The 22,181-nt window shown below is 42.2% G+C and overlaps 1 protein-coding gene across 1 annotated transcript in view; it reads right to left on the bottom strand.

Annotated features, from left to right (window-relative positions):
- The window catches only part of LOC147113972 (lateral signaling target protein 2 homolog), a 58,198-nt gene that overhangs the window by 17,442 nt on the left and 18,575 nt on the right, over window positions 1-22,181 (bottom strand). Inside the window, exons 3-7 of the mRNA XM_085995433.1 lie at window positions 12,316-12,453; window positions 7,140-7,342; window positions 4,803-4,892; window positions 3,163-3,252; window positions 2,557-2,658 (exon numbers count right to left, since the gene is read on the bottom strand). Of these exons, the coding sequence (XP_085851559.1) occupies window positions 2,557-2,658; window positions 3,163-3,252; window positions 4,803-4,892; window positions 7,140-7,342; window positions 12,316-12,453 (623 nt within the window). The remainder of the gene's footprint in view (window positions 1-2,556; window positions 2,659-3,162; window positions 3,253-4,802; window positions 4,893-7,139; window positions 7,343-12,315; window positions 12,454-22,181) is intronic.

Below are 22,181 nucleotides of genomic sequence, written 5' to 3'. Positions count from 1 at the left end.
CACCCAGGCTCTCCCATGATTTCCTCCATATGCTAATGGAAGGAGTCACAGTACGCAGGGAGGTCCTCTTCCCTTCTCTGGGTGGAAGAGACCTCCCCAGGAGATCAACGCAGCCTGGTTGCACATTGCAGAGGATGGCACAAGCAGGGATGTCGTCAGGGGGACCTGGGTGCAGTGCCGCAAACGTTTCAATGATCTCAGTAGATCACGAAACGTTAGTACAAAGCCACACTCAACCTCATCCTGCTGTGCCTCTCATCACATCCGCATCACACTGCCTTCCCTACCAAACTCCTGCACATTCTTTTCACACCAACTTACCTTGCACCTCCACCCATCCCTCTCTATCTATATTATCACATCCCCATCTCACTAGCCACCCCTCACACACCCTCATCCTAGTGCAATCATACCAACTAACAATACACAAGGGTAGACACTTGGGCGTTTTATGCAATGTTCATGTAAAGCTTCTGTTAATGTGGTGTCAAACACTGAAACCTTTATTTTGAACACTTTGCGTTCTTGGACAGATGTGTGTGCACCTTTGGAAGTGGCTTAGTGAGTTGCAATGAATGGTGACATAACGGTATCTTTACCGCCCCCTCTGCAATGGTAAGGAGTATGAAAGGAATGACTTGGTCATTGATGGGATACTTTATGGTGTTGGTGTGGGATGGTGCCAACCTGGCACATCATGTGGCAGTCAGGGCGTACAGCATCAAGTGAAGTAAATCTGGCCATGGTGAGGCCATCCCTGGCAACAATCTGGTCGGGTGCTGATGCCCTGTGTCCTGTGCAGCATCAGGTGATTGCGGAGAAGGTTGGTGGTGTTGTTGGTGCTGCTGGTGTGCCTGGTGCTGCTGGTGTTGGGGATCATCGTGGTGGGATTCTGAGGGCCAAGGTGAGAGAGAGTATAAATGGCACCCATGCCGATGGAATAGATGGCAGGTGAAATAGAAATGACAGAAGCGATCTGTCAATGGTGAGAGAGGTAATGAGGTCAGACTGGATGGAGACTTGTGTAAAGACTTGCAGCATGGTAAATCTGTTGTGGAAATACAGTAAGGAACAGCTTGTGGCTGAGGGAAGATATCTCTAAAGGCGAGAGCTTTTACTGTACATTTGAAGCGGTCAACTCAACAGCTGATTCAATGGCCACTGAACTCCTGCCTCAGCTTGACAGACGTGGTCCACGACCAGCGTTGACCCAGTGGGTGAGCTGTCAAATGCAGAAGGTGAGCTGAAATTCATTCTTAAGTGGCTCTAAACAAGCCATTAATTACCTGAATTGGGTCCCCCGCTGTGAACCTGCCGATGCGTGTTGGGTCTGCTCAACGCTGACAGGCCCAACATCGGGGAAAGGCATGTGGCGGCGGGTTCGCAGCGGGGTCCAAACCCACTGGGGGGGGAAAAAAACACTTTCCCACCCGACCCACCACCGATCGCGCCCGCTGACCCCCTGGAAAATCTCGGCCTGTAGTTCTGTTGTGGTTGACCTTCCATTTGGACAAGTACAAATTTATAGAATTTACAGACAATGGAGTGTGTAAATAGGGAAGAGATTAAAAAAAAGAGGAGATGGCTACTAGTGAACAATATCAGTTTGCAGTTGCTTCTGGGCAGATTGAACCAGGGAAATGGAGCAACACTAAATCTTGATAATTTCAGCCAGATTTGGTGGTGAATGACCAGGCCCAGTTGCACATCAGGTACTTTTCAGCCCGTGAACTTGAGGCTGTGGAATGGACTATTTTACAAGATTGAGCGATAGGTGCGAGTGACCGTTATGATCTAATGGGGATGAGACAGTTACTAAAATCAGTGGAGGCATCACATGGCAGGCCAAAGGTAGCAAAAGTTGGAATTAACTGCACGCTAGAGAGAGTTGGAGGTGGTAGTTTCCCCAAAATTCCCCCCACCTCCCCCCAAACGGGGCAGCAAGTGAAAGTGATGGGGTTTGAGCTGTAAGGGGGACATATAAAAGGAGGGAGGTGAGAAAGTGGTCTGAGAGAGCTTGGATCAGTGATAGAGGTTTAAAGGTGTTACAAGATCAAGGGAGTTATTAGGAATGGACAGGCTTGCTTTGCTATGCAAGAGCATTGCAGGAGTTCATGCGCAGGCCCATGGAACAGGCAGAGGCTCTGCCGCTAATTTTACTGGTAATTTATTTTTAAAATAGAGAACACCTTTGCAATGATCTCCAGGCACCAAGAATAGTGTAGGCTACAGAGTTCACAGTGGATGCATAGGGAGCAGGATGGCCTCAGGTGAGCTGTTCTGCCAAGATACCTGGTTGTCGGCAGAGTAAAAAGAAAATATACTAGGGATCAGACTTAAGCGCCCTTCAAAACATGATATCAGCCACATTCATTTCCAGCCTGACTGTGCCAATTTGCATGAAGAGTCACACACATCTCATTAGCCCATCTTTTTCTTTCAGATGCCAATCAGCCAGCTGTACATTTCCAGCATTTTCTGTTCTCCTAGCTGGCCCTGTTTCACTTTATGTAAAGAACCAAGGTCTTCTTTAAGAAAAGACAATGTGCCCCTTACCTTATTTTTTGCAGGAGGGCGTAGAAAGGTTTGAAGAGCTTGGACATGTCTTCCGGCTGCTGCTGTAGGTTGAGAGGTCCTTCTGGGTAGATCATCAGCCCGCTGGAAATAGAAAACAAATTGCTCTGGCTACGCTCAGCTGGATGGGAACAGTTGGCATCATTTTAATTTTACTATAGTGCCAAACTATGTAAAGGTCTGTGTCTCCCAAAAATCAGATGCCAAATAGCAGGTAGTAGATTTTCAACTTGTCACCTGGGCATAAAACTGCCATTGATTGTGGATCAGCCGCCTGTTATAGAAACTGCCCGGTTTTCACCTTCATAGTGGAAGTGAAAATCAGGCGTTTTCTATAACTGGCTTCCCATTCCCATTCATGTGAACTAGATTGAACCCCAGATCCCAGAAATGAAAAGGTCAATGGTTCCCCAATCATTCTGGATCAGATCAAAGAACTGGAAGTTTGCCAGTTTCCATTTTAGGTCCAGCTTTCATGAAACACAAACATGAGAATCTCATTCTGACACCCTCCACACACAACAAGAACCACCACATCTCCACAAGATGCCAAATATCTAAAATGCTTGTGAAAACTGAGCTTCTTACCAAATGATAGCAAGGCGGGGAATGGTAAACATCAGCACAGGCTCTAAGCCATCAATCATCTCTTGTGTCAAGTAACCCAGCTTCAATGCCCTGCAGTGGGGAAAGATGACACTTGGCATAGTAAGTCTGAAATCATCTCGAAGAGCCATACCCAAATGCAGTAAGAATGGTGGATTCTACATTTATAATTGGTACAGTGACCTTGGAATCCAAGTAATAAAACAGGTAATTGGATCAATAAACATTACATAGAATCAAAGTGTCATTAACACTTCTAATGATTTTAGATCTTACCCAGGGCAACTACAGGCTCAATAGCTTAACATTAATAACAGGTAAAATAATGGAAACCATTTAGGAATAAGCTAGGAGTACCACCTGCACGGCAGCAAATTAGTAAGAATCGGCTAGCATGAATTTACATGGGGAAAATCTTGCCTAGCAAACTTCCTCAACTTTTTGATGACATTACAAGTACAGTATATAGTAGAACTCCCTATGATAAGTTTATCTGGACTTCAGAAAGCTTTTGACAATGTTACAAATTAAAGACTAATTAAACTAAAAACCATAGGAATACAAGATGCATCATGCAGCTGGATAAGAAGTTGGTTAAAAAAAAAAAGCATACAGAGTATTCCTGGGACAAGTTGAATATCAGGGAGTTATTGAGTAGAGCCCCCTGGGTCAGTGTCTGGATGATCCAGTTTATTTCTTGTCTATATAAATGACTTGTATACAGAGATGTATTATAAGCATACCAAATGTCCATACAAATCTAAGACGGGGAGGCAGAACATGGAGTTAACAAATTAGAGAGGTCCAGATCAGCTATGCAATTGGGCAAGCAATGGACAATAACACTGTTGAGCGTTAAGTATTGTACACATTATTCCAACATAGATTTACAATAAATGGAATAGATTTAGCACATGGAGATTTGTAAAGGTACCCAAGAGTAATGGTAGACTCATCACTTTCAATGTCCAGACAATATGTCAAAACAACTTAAAATAAAACTGATAAATGAAATAACTTTACCTTGGGCTGTCCCAAAGTGATTCACAGCCAATGAAGAACATTTTTTTTGAACTGTAGTCACGGTTATGTAGGTAAACATGGCAGCCCATTTTGCACACAGCATGGCTCCACAAACAATGAGATAAACCATCTGAGAAACAATTTTCGGTGATACTGATTGAAGGATATCAGTTGGCCAGTTCGCCTTCCTGCTGTTCTTTAAATAGTGCCATGAAACCTTTTGAGTCTACTGGAGGTGGCAGATGGACCTCGGTTTAACGTGAAAGATGGCACCTCCGACAGTGCAGCACTTCCTCACTAAACCTCAACACTGACCCAGGGACAGCAAAATGGTCAGTTTGAGCCCAACCCTTCAGTATGACTCCTGCATTAGTTCCACTCCACAGAAAGGAATTTACTATCTGCTGGTGACAGCGTTCACAGATCCCAGACTGTCCCACTCTCATGGGTCAGAGTAAGCACAGCGATGGAAAACAGCATCATCTAGACATTCAGCAGGACAATCTGGACTAAGCACAACAACAACAGACAATTGTGGGAGCTTAGGGATGGGGGAATATTTGTGCAAAATAACATGAAAATTCAATGGAGGTACTAACCTATCTATAGTTTCACAGAAGAGTACAATAATCTGCTGCTGATTGAAGAGCTCCTCAGGAGATTTGATGGGAACCACCGCAGAAACGTAACTGAAATAAAGGGTTACATTTCAGGACAAGCTGCAACTTTATATGGCAGGCTGTTTAATATATAAGCTGATATTACAAGATATCATTTTCTTTTGCTAAAACTTTAAGAAAAGGTGTTTGGTTGCAAATATTGAAACAGGTTTGTCAAGTGTATGATGCAACCTAAACAACAATAAAACACATCACCTTCACTTGTGTGTTACGCCACTGTAACATGTACAATGCAGCTTTTCTCTCTCCCAAAATAAAATGAAGTTTGCCCAATACTTTTATGCTTTTTCATTAATATTGTGATTCATAAACTGATAGTTTCAACTGCTGCTTCTAGGGTCTTTATAATACCAGTGATGTCACATGTAGGAAAGCAGAAAGTAAGAAAAAAAGCAAAATTTACTTTGGAGGTCATATTTCTCAAATTCAAACAATTTTTCTTTTGCCGTAACCAAAATTTTTCACCTGCTGTATGTCAGTGATGTTCTCAGTTTAAGGAGTGCAAAAATTATTTTAAAAAGGAATGTAATGGGACTGTATTTCACATGTTGTACAAAGCCAGAGATACAGTTCTTGGATGGTTGGTTGTTGGGTGGAAGATTGGTTGTTGGGTGGAATCACAAAAGAGTGCAGTCAGCCATCCACAAAGACTGACGTGTCTCAGATTTAACCCTCCCGTTCCACATACTTAGAAAAGCCTACCCATTATGGACTGGCGTTTCCACTCGGTTGCGCTGGTTTTTTCGGCACAATTCGCCAGAAATCGGCATAACCAGCACAAAAGATGGTGGAATTTTCAGCACAAATTACATTCAGCGCAACTCGAGTTTCCGCGATCTTTTGTGTTAGTTTAAAAACATCATGCTAGAAGCTGACAATACTGGCCACACCCCCAGGATGAATAATGACCATTGGGAGTTTCCACTAATTGTGCTCGTTTGCAGGTTTTGGAGGAGGCTCTAAAAATTAAACTGGATCTTTTGGGTGCAAGGACTCTAATAGGAATGTTTTAAAAGCTTTTGAATATAATTCTTGTTTCATTTACCAAGAAACTGACTACTGTACCCCAATATAACCAGGATATGGTTCAGTATATTTTTCTTAAAGAAAGTCATTTTCAGTTATTTAAAATCAGGTTACTCACAGATGGTGAATTGACACCGATTTAAAATTGCTGATTTTTGTATGATAAACACTTTTTCAGCTGTATTAATCAAACTGCATTTAGTTACCACCCTTAAATAGATCAAGGAATTTTTTTTTAAGCAAATATTTTTTTAAAAATTACATTTCAAATCACTGCCCAATTGCACTGGTTCATGGCAGATTTAGCATTCGGCGATATGCAAATGAGTTTGAATGGAAACGCGAGAAATAAAACTCTTTTCAAAACAGGCGCAATTTCGCCGATTGTGCACAAAGCGGAAACTCTACCTCTGTCTTTTCTTCCATTATATATGTAATGATGCAGTGTTTAATTTGGATCACACTTTTGAACCCTTTCTGGTCTCGACAAAGGTCACATACACTGGAATACAAGTGAAGCTGCTCTATAAAGATTATGGAGTGGCTTCAATTCTGCCAAGTAGCATGGGTAATAGCTATTGCCATTCTGAGTTGTGGAAGAAGTAGAATTGTTAGCACAAAGCCACCGCCAGCATCCCACTAGACTTGAGAATGCAGACAGATATACAAGCTAAAGCTGTTAGGGCTCCCGATTAAGCAACGCCTCGATTTCAAAATTCTCATCGTTGTTTTCAAATCCCTTCACAGCCTCGCCCTTCCCCATCTCTAATCTCCCCCAATCTCACCCCTCCCCCCCACCCCCCGGCAAAAGATATCTGCACTCCTCCAATTCTGGCCTCTTGAGCATCCCTGATTATAATTGCTCAACCATTGGTGGCCATGCCTTCTGTTGCCTAGACCCTAAGCTCTGGAATTCCCTGCCTAAACCTCTCCACTTCTCTTTCCTCCTTTAAGACGCTCCTTAAAACCTACCTCTTTGGCCAAGCTTTTGGTCACCTGCCCTAATTTCTCCTTATGTGTTCGGTGTCAAATTTTGTGTCTTATAATACGCCTGTGAAGCACCTTGGGATGTTTTACTACGTTAAAGGCGCTACATAAATACAAGTTGTTGTTGTTACTGTACCATTTGGTCAAAGAAAAGATCAGATCCTCTGTCTTAGCTTAATTTCCATACAGAAGTTGAAACTCTGTGGCTCTGAGTGTATGTGTTTTTTTTTATTACCTCCTTACCTTAACTCAAACTCAGCAAAGAGCCGGTCAAACCGCACAAGAGCTCCTTTGAGGTCATCTGTATAGACGCTGTAATCAGAGAGACACTGTTCCCGGAGAAGGTACCGCATCTCCTCCAGACTGCGTAGGAGATCTTCTGCCAGAGGACGCAACAGAAGCATTTCGGATTCATGCACTTCGATGAGGGAACCAGCTACTAAACACTAAAGATAAACAAGGCAGGTTAATCCCTTGTTGCTCTCACTCACAAATACAACTGCCTTCCCCTCCACCCCACCCCACCCCACATATCCATTAATAAAATCAAGAACACAAAACACAGCTTTAGGTAGCGATTATAATCTGCACAGTGGATACCTGAAGGGAAATTATGAAATACTGACTGCATCTGATGGCTCATTTTTGTTCTGTTTATGTTTGTAATTAAATCATAACCAAATTAATGCAGATTATGAAATGTTCCACTTAAGTATTGAGATGCTTTCCCTCTCAATGTGGTTTTTCTCATAATTGAAAGTTACTTTGAACTATGAAAAATATTTAATGGAGCAGATATCACAGTTCCCATGGATTGGAGGGTAGCTAATGTTACCCCACTATTCAAAAAAGGTGGTAGAGAGAAAATGGGGAATTATAGACCGGTAAGCCTGACATCGGTAGTGGGGAAAACGCTAGAGGCCATTATAAAAGATGTAATAGCAGAGCACTTGGAAAACAGTGACAGGATCAGACAAAGTCAACATGGATTTACAAAAGGTAAATCGAGCTCAACTAATCTACTGGAATTTTTTGAGGATGTAACTGTTAGAATACACAAGGGAGAACCAGTGGATGTGGTGTATTTGGACTTTCAGAAGGCTTTCGATAAGGTCCCCGCCTAAGAGATTAGCATGTAAAGTTAAGGCACATGGGATTGGGGGCAAGGTACTGACTTGGATAGAGAACTGGTTGGCAGACAGGAAGCAAAGAGTTGGAATAAACGGGTCTTTCTCCCCCCCCCCGCCCCGAGTGGCAGGCAGTGACTAGTGGGGTACTGCAGGGATCGGTCCTAGGACCCCAGCTATTCACAATATATATTAATGATCTAGACAAGAGAACTAGATGTAATATCTTCAAGTTTGCAGATGACACAAAGCTGGGTGGGCGTGTGTGCTGTGAGGAGGGTGCAGAGAAACTTCAGTATGATTTGGACAGGTTGGGTGATTGGGCAGATGCATGATAATGTGGATAAATGCGAGGTTATCCACTTTGGTGTCAAAAACAGGAAGGCAGATTATTATCTGAACGGCAATAGATTGGGAGAAGGGGAAGTGCAACGAGACCTGGGTGTCCTTGTGCACCAGTCGCTGAAGGCAAGCATGCAGGTGCAGCAGGCGGTTAAGAAGGCAAATGGTATGTTGGCCTTCGTACCGAGAGGGTTTGAGTACAGGAACAAGGATGTCTTGCTGCAGTTGTACAGGGCCTTGGTGAGACCACATCTGGAGTATTGTGTGCAGTTTTGGTCGCCTTATCTGAGGAAGTATGTTCTTGCCATGGATGGCTTGCAGCGAAGATTCACCAGACTGATACCTGGGATGGCAGGAATGACGTATGAGGAGAGATTAGGTCGATTGGGCTTATACTCGCTGGAGTTTAGAAGAATGAGAGGGGATCTCATTGAAACTTATAAAATTCTAACAGGACTGGACAGACTGGATGCAGGAAGGATGTTCCCGATGGCAGGGGAGTCCAGAACCAGGGGTCACAGTCTAAAGATAAGGGGTAAGCCATTTAGGAGAGATGAGGAGGAATTTCTTCACCCAGAGAGTGGTGAACCTGTGGAATTCTCTACCACAGAAGGCAGTTGAGGCCAATTCATTAAATATATTCAAGAAGGAGTTAGATATATTTCTTAAGGCTAAAGGGATCAAGGGATATGGGGAGAAGGCAGGGACAGGGTACTGAGTTTGGATGATCAGTCATGATCTCATTGAATGGCGGCGCAGGCTCGAGGGGCCGAATGGCCTACTCCTGCTCCTATCTTCTATGTTTCTATGTTTCATGAAAGAAATTTAGCTGTATATTGCAATAATGGGATTTTTAAATAAACAGTTTTGTGACTGCTGCTGGATCATACGAAATATTACTTCACGCAAAGATACAGCGGGAATATTATGATGCAGTCTTAACTTCCAGGATGCAGAGACACAGGATAAACAGAGGTCCCACTTCATCCATTATTTGTATCTCCTGGTCACGTGTGCATTGAATAGTGTACAAATTAAATTAAGGATGAGAGGATGCCCTGCCCTCTTCCTTCCTCAAGGAGAAGATCATCCCAAACATTATGACTCTAGAAATACACATGGAAATGAAAAAAGAGTTTGTGGGAGTGAAAGAAAAACTTTAAAACTGGTTTGGCCAGATGTCTTAACATTTATCGACAAGCTTTAAAGCATACCACAGAATAAATGGTATACTGAATTGTGGAATGCAACCAGTCAGGATTAACTAATGTGGATTGCATTGTTCATTTAAGATATTTAAGGAGATATTTCATAACTCTCAGCAAACGTTTATTCCAGTGAGAAAGAAAGACTGTACGAGAAGGATGAACCATCCATGGCTAACTAAGGAAGTTAAGGATGGTATCAAATTGAAGGAAAAGGCATACAATGTTGCAAAGATTAGTGGTAGGCCAGAGGATTGGGAAATTTTTAGAAACTAGCAAAGGATGACTAAAAAAATAAAGAGGGAGAAGATAGATTATGAGAGTAAACTAGCTAAAAATATAAAAACAGACAGTAAGAGCTTCTACAGGTATATAAAAAGGAAGAGAGTAGCTAAAGTAAATGTTGGTCCCTTAGAGGATGAGACTGGGGAATTAATAATAGGAAACAGGGAAATGGCAGAGACTTTGAACAAATAATTTGTATCAGTCTTCACGGTAGAAGACACTAAAAGCATTCCAATAATAGTTGATAATCAAGGGGCTATAGGGAGGGAGGAACTTAAAACAATCACTATCACAAGAGAAAAAGTACTAGGCAAACTAATGGGACTAAAGGCTGACAAGTTCTCTGGACCTGATGGCCTGCATCCTAGGGCCTGCAGAGATAGTGGATGTGTTGGTTGTAATCTACCAAAATTCCCTGGATTCTGAAGAGGTCCCAGCGGATTGGAAAACCGCAAATGTAACTCCCCTATTCAAGAAAGGAGGGAGACAGAAAGCAGAAAACTATAGGCCAGTCTACCCAATATCGGTCATTGGGGAAATGCTGGAATCCATTATTAAATAATAGCAGGACATTTAGAAAATCATAATATAATCAAGCAGAGTCAACTTGGTTTTATGAAAGGGAAATCGTGTTTGACAAATTTACTAGAGTTGTTCGAGGATGTAATGAGCAGGGTGGATAAAGGGTAGCCAGTAGATGTAGTGTATTTGGATTTCCAGAAGGCATTCGATAAGGTGCCGCATAAAAGGTTACTGCACAAGATAAGAGCTCACAGTGTTAGGGGTAATATATTGGCATGGATAGAGGATTGGCTAACTGACAGAAAACAGAGTCAGAATAAATGGGTCATTTTCAGGTTGGCAAACTGTAACTAGTGGGGTGCCACAGGGATCAGTGCTGGGGCCTCAACTCTTTACAATCTATATTAATAACTTGGATGAAGGAACCGAGTGTACTGTAGCCAAATTTGCTGACAATACACATAGGTGGGACCGCAAGTTGTGAGGAGGACACAAAGAGTCTGCAAAGGGATATAGATAGGTTAAGTGAGTGGGCAAAAATTTGGCAGATGGAAAATGTGAGGTTATCCACTTTGGTAGGAAGAATAAAAAAGCAAAATATTATTTAAATGGAGAGGAGACTACAGAATGCTGTGGTACAGAGGGATCTGGGTGTCCTCGTACACGAAACACAAAAAGTTAGCATGCAGGTACAGCAAGTAATTAGGAGGGCAAATGGAATATTGGCCTTTATTGCAAGGGGGATGGAGTATAAAAGTAGGGAAGTCTTGCTACAACTGTACAGGGTGTTGGTGAGACCACACCTGGAGTACTGTGTAGAGTTTTGGTCTCCTTATTTAAAGGAAGGATATACTTGCATTGGAGGCAGCTCAGAGCAGGTTCACTAGGTTGATTCCTGAATTGAAGGGGTTGTCTTATGAGGAAAGGTTGAGCAGGTTGGGCCTATACTCATTGGAATTTAGAAGAATGAGAGGTGATCTTATTGAAACATATAAGATTCTGAGGGGGCTTGACAGGGTAGATGCAGGGAGGATGTTTCCCCTCGTGGGAATCTAGAATTAGGGGGCATAATTTCAGAATAAGGGGCCGCCCATTTAAAACGGAGATGAGGAGGAATTTCTTCTCTCAGGAGGGTTGTGAATCTTTGGAATTCTCTACTCCTGAGAGCTGTGGAGGCTGAGTCATTGAATATATTCAAGGCGGAGATACAGATTTTTGAAAAACAGGGGAATAAAGGGTTATGGGGAGCTGGCAGGAAAGTGGAGTTGAGGCCAAGATCGGATCAGCCATGATCTTATTGAATGGCGGAGCAGGCTCGAGGGGCCAAATGGCCTACTCCTGCTTCTTACGTTCTTATGTTAGATAGATTTCCTGGAGCTTTTTTGATTGCCTTGAGGTAGTGAGAAATTTCACTTAACTTTATCTTCTTGGAAGTACCAACTTTGTTTTTGGTTTCCTACATAAGATTAACCAAATTGGAAAGAGTCCATGACAGTGCAAGTCATGTATGGTCTGTTTGTAGAAGTTAGCTTGAAGAACCAAAGAGATTGTTTTTTTCTTATTCAATGTTTTCTTATTCAATGCTTCTCAGATAGGATTGCCATCAGCTAAAATAAAAGACTGCTAGCCACACCCTGATTATATACACTTGTGCTTAGCCATTGATCTGAGCTTAGTACAGGTTCCAAAGAGCTTCAGTTAGTTTAGATAAGCACAGCAATCAAACCTGCCATTTCTCCTAAATATGACTGGCCGATTTAACTGGCAGGTAATCATTATGATAAGCGACAGCTGACACCCACAAATTGTCTGTTAGCAAGTTATAGCTCAGGAAGCCAGGTTGACCAGGAATAGTTGCAAATGTGCAATCCAGAATTATGCAAGGGTGTATGATCGTCTGAAGACCCACACTGCCCTCCACCCCTCCTTGAGGCCTACCTCAGCAGCAAACCACAGCTGCATTCCTAGTTGTTCCTGTAAAACCTCATCTGGAAACTTGACGTGGAAATCTCGATTTGGTCTCTCATTGGGGATGCATTCATGCATGATCTGATTAATTATCTGCAGCATGTGGTCCTGAAAATTAAAAAAATAGAACCAATAACTTTGTCATCTAGGTTGATATTGGAATGGTGGTACGAGGGCAGGGTGGGGCATCCACCCCCCAATCTCCACTGTATCATTCAGCAAGACAACACATTCTGTGATTATTTTCATGAATAGAAACAATAAGACTTCTAGGGAGGAAGATTTATGATAAATGCATTCTCTATACAGCATTCCCAATTTTGCTACAAATAGAAGTAATCTATTCCTCCCTCCATGATACAAATAATCACTTTCTACCATGACAATGATCTGCAGTGACAAATCCTTCAGCCCTATAAATAAATACATTTTTATCTTTGTTTTCAGTTCAGAAGACAGGTTGGCATTTTGGACAGAACCTGTCTTTTCTGTCTACAGATGCTGACTCACTAGCTGTGCATCCCCCAACATTTTTGTGATTTTGTCTCAGACATCATGTTGCCACACACACACACGCACGCGAGAAAAGATTATCAGATCCTCTCAATGCACATTCTATACATATGATGGTGAAACCTCATCATTTATGTAACATGCAAGTAAGATCTTAGAAATCTTTTGGGGGGTCATATTGTGAGGCAACTCCATCACTAATTAAGGATTCCAAATGTGTGCTCCACTCCCAATAGTCTTATGGGCTTGACTAGCAAAACTAGTCAGCCTTATTGAGTGGGGTTTCAGTGCATATCTTTGATTCACCAGGAGTTATTCAACTAAACATCACTAGGTAGACATAGATTTTTGCAGGATGAATGAATCATGCACTGATCTGGGATAAAAACAGAAAATGCTGGAAATACTCAGCAGGTCAGGCAGCATCTGTGGAGAGAGAGAAACAGAATTAACGTTTCAGGTCAATGACCTATCATCAGAACTGATCTGGGAAGTTATACAGTGAGCAGCATAATTTTTTTTTGTACATCACCAAAGATTTACATCTTGAAAGGGTGGATTCCCTTCTTGTTAATAAAAGGCGGCAGTCTCTGAATAACTGTATATTCTACATGGTTGAGCAAGTCCTAAAAGTGCCAAAGCTTTTGCTGCCTTGCTACCAGTTAGTCTTCATTCTTTGAAAAGTGAACAAACCATAAAGAATGCATCAAGAAAACACTGATTGCCTCTTGTAGATTCTGAAATGCAGTGCTCTATACAATGCCAGTGTACTGGTAACAGCCTAAATTGTTAGAAATTATTTGCAGTGTACAAGAAAAGCAATACTACATAAAACAACTGCATCCTGACTGGAGTTGAGACCCGCAACAAAAAATATAGCCTTTGTTTTCAGCCAAAGTCCATTTCTTCACCAACTCAAGACTCAGAAGTATAAAGATTAATGTACGTGTCAGACATAACCTGGTTAACTTTTAACAGATTTTAAAAGATCAAAGCAGGACTACCACAGGAAGGATTGAAAAGGGTAGAGGAAGAGGAGAAAGATTTCTTTGGTGCAATTATAAACACATTCTTTATTCATAGGTTTACGATTCCATTGCAAATAGCACACAGAGGAAATCTTTCCTCCAAGAGGAATTATCTCTTGGGCTTGATGGTTTCTAGAAGAGGGCTCATCCACAGTTTCTGGGGATTAGTTAATTTTTTGTTTCACTCAACTATATCCAGCAGTCCAACCACAGGAATTTTTCATCAGCCAGTTTTGTTAATTAGATTTGAAGCTTAAATGATATTCGAGGATTGTGTAGCAATTAGGAACGGTCCCTATACAGGACTGCTTTCTGTATGGACATGTGTGTCTGTATCTATGGTTAATTATGCGTACACTCGACATTTACTATAATTGCACAATAAAGAATGAACTTGTATTTATCTAGCGCTTTCATGTGTCCAGGATGTTCCAAAGTGCTTCATCATTAGTCAATTACTTTTGAAGTGTAGCCATTGTTGTTATGTAGGCAAATGTAGCAACCAATTTGCCCACAGCAAGCTCTTGCAAACAGCAATGAGATAAATGATCAGTTTTTGGTGGTGTTGGCTTAAGGATAAATGTTGACCAGGACACTGGAAGAACTACCTTGCTCTTCTCCCAATAGTGCTATTAGGATCATCTATGTCTAACTGAATGTTTTAATGAGTCATCTGAAAGTCAGCACATTCAGCAATGCAGCACTCCCTCAATGCAGCATTGATAAAACAGCCTAGATTATATGAAGTGGGGCATAAACCCCATGATTTTCTGACTCAGGTAAAAGAACTGAGCCAAAGCTGATATTTAATAACAATAGTCTTCAGGAGAGGGTTAATAAAATGGTGAGGGGAGAGGGAATTAATATAGATGCCTGAATTTTGAGTGTACGCATAATTAACCATAGAGACATAAATAATGTGGCCGCAAGAGGAGGTCAGAGGCTGGGTATTCTACAGCAAATGTCACATCTCCTGACTCCCCAAAGCCACCACCTACAAGGCACAAGTCAGGAGTGTGATGGAATACTCTCCACTTACTTGGATGAGTGCAGCTCCAACAAAGCAGCCTGCTTGATTGGCACCTCATCCACCACCTTAAACATTCACTCCCTCCATCACCGGCGTACCGTGGCTGCAGTGTGCACCATCTACAAGGTGCACTGCAGCAACTCGGCAAGGTTTCTTCGACAGCACCTCCCAAATTCGTGACCCCTACCAACTAGAAGGACAAGGGCAGCAGGCGCATGGGGATACCATCACCTGCAAATTCCCCTCCAAGTTACACAACATCCTGACTTGGAAATATATCGCCATTCCTTCATCGTCACTGGGTCAAAATTCTGGAACTCCTGCCCCAACAGGAGTACTTTCACCACACGGACTGCAGCAGTTCAAGAAGGCAGCTCACCACTGTAATTATATCAGCAAATAGAGATGGTATTTGCCTGTTCGATTATGATGCCTTAATAGCATGATTGCATGTATTGATTGCTTGTGCCTGACCAGCAGAGGGCATGTGACCGAGAGAAGCAAGGCAGTTAGTTTAGTTTCGGTTTCGTTCTAGATGCATCACAGCATCGTGTCTCCTGTAAAAGCTGTATAAAAGAGTTGAACAGACTTTAGATTAAAACTCATTCTCTTTCATAAATGTCTCATCATTGAACCCACAAAGAAATCAATACATGGTGTCAGAAGTGGCTGAAAGAGATGAAGAGAAAACATCTGAAGTTAAATCAGCTCTCCACAGATTAGCAAGCCAAAAGAGAACATCATTGCTTACCATTAGAGAATAGCTAACGAAGTGAAAAAATGGAAGGTTTACACCCACCGGCGACGCTTCAGTTGACAGGTAATGTGGCTGAAAACTGGAGGAGATTCAAACAACGTGTGGAATTGTATTTATCAGCAATCGGAGCTGACGATAAAAGTAATAAAAAGGAATCGTCACTGTTTTTACATGTCGTGGGTGATGAAGCGCTGGAGGTGTATAATAATTTCACATTCGCTGTTGGAGACAAAATGAAGCTAGATAAAATAATGGAACAGTTTGAGGCCTACTGCATACCTAAATGTAACGTGACGTTTGAGAGGCACAGATTTTTCACATGTGTGCAGAAAACGGGTGAGACTATTGATCAGTATGTGACTGAACTGAGAAACAGAAGCAAATCGTGTGAATTTGGGGGACTGACAGACTCGCTGATAAAAGACAGACTGGTGTGTGGTATTTCAGATAATGGTCTAAGGGAAAGACTGCTAAGAGAGCAAGATCTAGACCTGGGAAAAGCCATAGCACTGTGTAGGGCTACAGAGACTGTGAAGTTGCAAGCAAAGGAGCTGTTCAGTGACACTCACTGCATCCACGTTGCAGCTACTAAGAACGGACACAAACCGTTTAACAAAAAGAGCGCCAATGTGAAAAAAGAGGCGTGGCCAGCGAACGAAAATGAAAGGGACAATCGAAAGTCATGTAGTCGATGGGGTACACAGCATCCACCAAAAGAGTGTCCTGCATATGGTAAAAAATGCAATAGTTGCAACAAAAACAACCATTATGCCCGTTGCTGCAAGAACCAAGCGCAACAAAGCAAGGTCCATGCAGTAGATGAAAGCGACATAGAGGAGTTCAATGTAGATGTTGTGTCTGAAAACAGAAAAGAAAAAAGAGACTGGATGTTGACACTAAAAGTGAATGACATACACATTCCATTTAAATTGGATACTGGAGCACAAGTTAATGTGATATCAGAGACTGATTTTAAGAAAATTAGACCCAGACCAAAGATACATGGAATCAAAGTGAAAGTGACAGGATACTCAGGTACTGATATACCAGTGAAAGGAAGATGCATTGTCAAAGTAACACACAAGGACAGAGAGCACACGCTAGCATTAATCGTGGTGCCAAAGGATGTGCAAGCCATACTAGGTTTAAAAGCCTGTGAGAGGCTGAACCTGGTAAAGAGAGTCCTCGTTGTGGAAAGCGAAGGAGAGACAGTCTATGATGAACTCATGAAAGAGTACAACGACCTATTTAAGGGTCTAGGCTGCATTCCAGGAGAACACACGATCAGAGTAGATAAAAGTATGACACCGGTCATACATCCATGCAGAAAAGTTCCGTTTGCTCTTCAAAAGCAATGGTGTGGAAATGCCGGAGTTGGACTGGGGTGGACAAATGTAAGAAGTCACACAACACCAGGTTATAGTCCAACAGCTTTATTTGAAATCACAAGCTTTCGGAGCGCTGCTCCTTCTTCAGGTGAAGCGGAGAAATGCATAAAGACACAGCTTATATAGTCAGAGAATCATGTCAGATGTTTACAGGTAACCTTTCCAACTGCCATTTATCACACCTCGGCAGAGAGATAATCACAGCAGTCAAAGGTGTGAATGGTGTCCAAACAGGTCAGTCAGGGAAACATTACATCAAAGAACAATGAGGTGGGGTCACAAGGGGTCAAATATTGCAGATGCTGGGGTCTGTATGAAAAACAAAAAAAGACAAAAAACATTTTTTTTGGCTGGAAATCACAGCAGGTCCGGCCGCATCTGTGTAGAGAGAACAAGCCAATGTCGACTCGAGTCTGGATGACCCTGCGTCAGGTGGGGTTACATGTAGCGTGACATGAACCCAAGATCTCGGTTGAGGCCGTCCTCATGGGTGCGGAACTTGGCTATCAGTTTCTGCTCGACGATTTTGCGTTGTCGTGTGTCTCGAAGGCCGCCTTGGAGAATGCTTACCCGAAGATCGGAGGCTGAATGTCCTTGACTGCTGAAGTGTTCCCCGACTGGGAGGGAACACTCCTGCCTGGTGATTGTTGCGCGGTGTCCGTTCATCCGTTGTCGCAGTGTCTGCATGGTCTCGCCAATGTTCAAAAGCAACTGAAGGCAGAGTTGGACAGGATGGAAAGCCTGAACGTGATTCAGAAGATAGATGAGCCAACTGAGTGGGTGAGTTCCCTCGTCGTAGTGGACAAAAAGAATGGAAAGCTCAGAATTTGCCTGGATCCAAGAGATCTAAACAGAGCAATAAAGAGAGAGCACTTCAAGCTTCCTACACGTGAGGAAATCATGGCACAGTTTGCAAATGCAAAATATTTCAGCAAGTTAGATGCATCATCAGGATTTTGGCAGATGAAGCTGGACGAAGCAAGTTCAAGACTGTGCACGTTCAACAGTCCATTTGGCAGATACAGATTCCTAAGGTTACCATTTGGCATTGCCTCAGCTCCTGAAGTGTATCACAAGACTATCCATATGATCTATGAGCACCTGGAGGGAGTTGATATATCAATGGATGACATCATAGTATGGGGAACCACGAGAACTGAGCATGACGAGAGACTGAAAAAAGTGCTGGAAGCAACAAGGAAAACAAACCTGAAGCTGAATAGAGAGAAATGCCAGCTCGGTGTGACAGAACTGACATTCGTGGGAGATATCCTTAGCAGTGAGGGCATCAGACCAGATCCCAGAAAGGTGTCCGCCATTGAGAATATGCCAAAGCCACAATGCAAAAAGGACGTGCAGAGGTTTAATGGAATGATCAACTACATGGGGAAATTCATATCCAACCTCTCAGAAAAGATGGCGCCACTGAGAAGACTCACTGAAAAGAACATAGAATGGGAATGGAATCATGAGCATGAGAAGTCATGGAGCGATCTAAAGAAACTGCTCACAGAGGAACCAGTTCTGAGGTTTTATGACCCAGCGAGACCCATCAGGATATCATCAGATGCATCACAGAGTGGGCTCGGTGCCGTTCTTCTGCAACAATATGACTACTGGCAACCTATTGCATATGCATCGCGCTCAATGACAGACGCGGAGACGCGATATGCTCAAAAAGAAAAGGAGCTGCTCAGCATCACATACGCCTGTGAAAGATTTCACCAGTTTGTGGCAGGACAAGCAATCAGTGTAGAGACTGACCATAAGCCCTTGATTGCATTGTTCCAAAAGCCACTAAATAGCTGTCCGCTTAGAATACAAAGAATGATGATCAGGCTGCAACGCTATACGCTGAATGTTGCGTACACACCGGGTAAGCTGATGTATACAGCAGACACGTTGTCCAGAGCTGTAGACCCAAGTGAGCCCGCAAACACCACAATGGATGACAAAGTGAACGCCTACGTGGACATGATCACAAGTGCACTGCCCATAGCAGATGCAAAAATGGAGCTCATAAAGACTGAGACAAACAAAGATGAAACAATGAGACGACTGAGAAAAAGCATCTTGGATGGATGGCCCAACATGAAGCAAGACTGCTCACCTGATATAGCAGAGTACTGGAACTGCAGGGCGGAACTATCAGTGGTCGAAGACATCATCTACAAAGGAAGTAAAATAGTTATCCCAAAGAGTCCATCATCAAAGACCCTACCCACCCCAGCCACAGTCTGTTCGCCCTCCTACCATCTGGAAGGCGCTACAGATGCATTCGTACCCGTACGACCAGATTTAGGAACAGCTTCTTTCCCAGGGCTGTCATCCTACTGAACTCCACAAATAAACACTAAAGCCTGCACATCTGCCGATGCACTTTATTATGGTCATATTTATGCTAATATATATGTACAAATGTATGTTGAAATGTTTAAGTGTCCTAATCTAAATTGTACACTCTCGGGAGCCGCAAGCCTACATTTCGTTGTACTGCACTTGTGCACTAACAATGACAATAAAAGTTGATTTGATTTGATTTGATTTGATTTGAGAAGAGAGATGCTAAAAAAGATCCATGGAGGACATCTGGGAATCGAAAAGTGTAAGAAAAGAGCACGAGAGGTGATGTACTGGCCACGAATCAACCAAGATGTGACAAATGAGGTGTCAAACTGCACAATATGCCTGAAATATCGAGCAAGCAATCCGGTAGAACCACTAAAGCCACACCCAGCACCAGACAGACCTTACCAGAAGGTAGGCGCTGACCTATTCGTATGTCAAGGGAAGGACTATCTTGTAGTCACAGACTATTACTCCCTGTATCCAGAGGTTTGTAGACTGCACACCACCACTGCAGATGCTGTGATAACATGTATGAAAGCCATATTCTCCAGACATGGCGTGGCAAGCGAGGTCTTCACAGACAACGGACCTCAGTTTTACAATGCAAGTTTCCGACAATTTGACAAAGAGTGGGACTTTGTCCACACAACGTCAAGTCCTCACTTTCCACAGTCCAATGGACTAGTGGAAAAATCGGTCCAGACAGTGAAAAGACTGATGTACAAGGCAAAAGACAGTGGAACTGACTTCTACCAGAGCATGCTTGTATACCGCACAACGCCGCTCGAGTGTGGTATGTCACCAGCCCAACTCCTGATGGGACGTCGGCTAAGGTCAAACCTACCCATCCCGGAAAACCTCCTGAAAACAAAAGAGGGGGAGAAAGTGAGGAAGTTCAAAGAACAGAAAGAAAAGCAGAAGTACTACTATGACAGAGGAACACAAAACCTACCTGAACTCCACACTGGTGACCAAGTAAGGTTCAAAGACAAAACAAACACATGGACTCAGAAGGGAACTGTCCTGAGTGAAGTTCAACCAAGATCATACACCATTCAGACAGATGAGGGTGCTGTTCTGAGAAGAAATCGTCGAGATCTTCTCATGGGACCAGCCACAGCAGGTCAAGAGACTGATACTGTTGAACAACCTGATCACACAGCTGAGAACCAATCATCTGAGGCAACAACTCAGATTCAAGGACAATCAATCAGAAAATCCTCAAGACACATGAAGCCTCCTGAGAGACTCATTGAGCAAATTTAAGGACTATTGTTATAGAAGGAAGTAATGTTATCTTATTCTTTCTTCAAGTTCTAGTGTATTGACATATTTCATGTGAACACACAAAGCAAGGTTAAAAAACCTTGATCATGATAATGATAATGTAAGTTCATTAAGTGTTACAGTTAAAATGCAGATTAATACAAAGAAAACATGTTGTTAGTTAAAAGTAAAATACTTTTGTTTTAAGAAAAGGAGATGTAATGATATCAGCAAATAGATGGTATTTGCCTGTTCGATTATGATGCCTTAATAGCACGATTGCATGTATTGATTGCTTGTGCCTGACCAGCAGAGGGCATGTGACCGAGAGAAGCAAGGCAGTTAGTTTAGTTTCGGTTTCGTTCTAGATGCATCACAGCATCGTGTCTCCTGTAAAAGCTGTATAAAAGAGTTGAACAGACTTTAGATTAAAACTCATTCTCTTTCATAAATGTCTCATCATTGAACCCACAAAGAAATCAATACAACCACCACCTTCTCAAGGGCAATTAGGGATGGGCAATAAATGCTGGCCTTGCCAGTGACACCCTCATCCCAGGAACAAATAAAAAAATATTTTGAAACAGCAGTTAGGATGGAGACAGTCAAACATTTCCTCAGTTTAATGTGAGCAGCTTATTAGTACTAGGCCTTTATAACTAAGAATATTGCTCAGATTTGGAAACTATAGATCTAGAGATTAGGTTCAGTCATTAGGAATATTCCATATATTGGGTATATTAGCATTAAACAGGACACACAACAGCATAATGTATTGTATTATCACAAATATGTTACTCCATTCTGATGTGCAATAACATCCATATACTGTGCTACTGGTGTGCAACTGTAGTTCCCACACATTTAGGTGGGGCGCTTGGTGATTAAGCATTTGATTGTTGTGATATTTAAAAGAGCACCACCCATAGCAACCGTACTCAATTGTGTAGTATCCAGGAGAAACAGCAAGGATGCAGCCACATTGTGAGTTCGAGGTGACATTTGACATATATTTGTGGTAATATAATACATTATGCCCTTGTGCCTTGAAATTCAATTTTAAAAAATATTAATATTTTAATAATTTGGTGTTCATTTAGAGTGGAAAGTTTCCATTCACCAATAAATACTCCGATAAATCTCTCGAGGATATATAGGTGATGCTATAGCCTTTCCTCAATCACCAGTTGAAGTGCTGAATACTTTAAATAAGGCGACGATGCCAGAATGACTCATCATGGTCAAAGTTTATGAAAAATACTTAGTTCCATTAGAGTGAAAAATACACGGATAAGCCAATTCAATCCAAATTTCAAAAAGACAAAAGTAAGATCAGGTTTCAGAGTACAAGAGGACATTGAAATAGTCAATTCAAATAAAATGTTTGCTATTTATGGGGTTTTAAAAAATAAAGTCACTTGGTAAAATCCTGGGAAACTATAATTGCAGCTAATGACATCAACAAAAGAGGAGGCAACAAGGCATCATGAGAGAATGACAATTCT

Source organism: Somniosus microcephalus, chromosome 8 (genome assembly GCF_052327205.1).
Source record: "Somniosus microcephalus isolate GS21.2 chromosome 8, FLI_Smic_1.0, whole genome shotgun sequence".
In the NCBI taxonomy this organism is placed as follows: Eukaryota; Metazoa; Chordata; class Chondrichthyes; order Squaliformes; family Somniosidae; genus Somniosus; species Somniosus microcephalus.
Note: the sequence above shows the minus strand (reverse complement) of the source record. Positions and strands in the feature narration are given on the sequence as shown.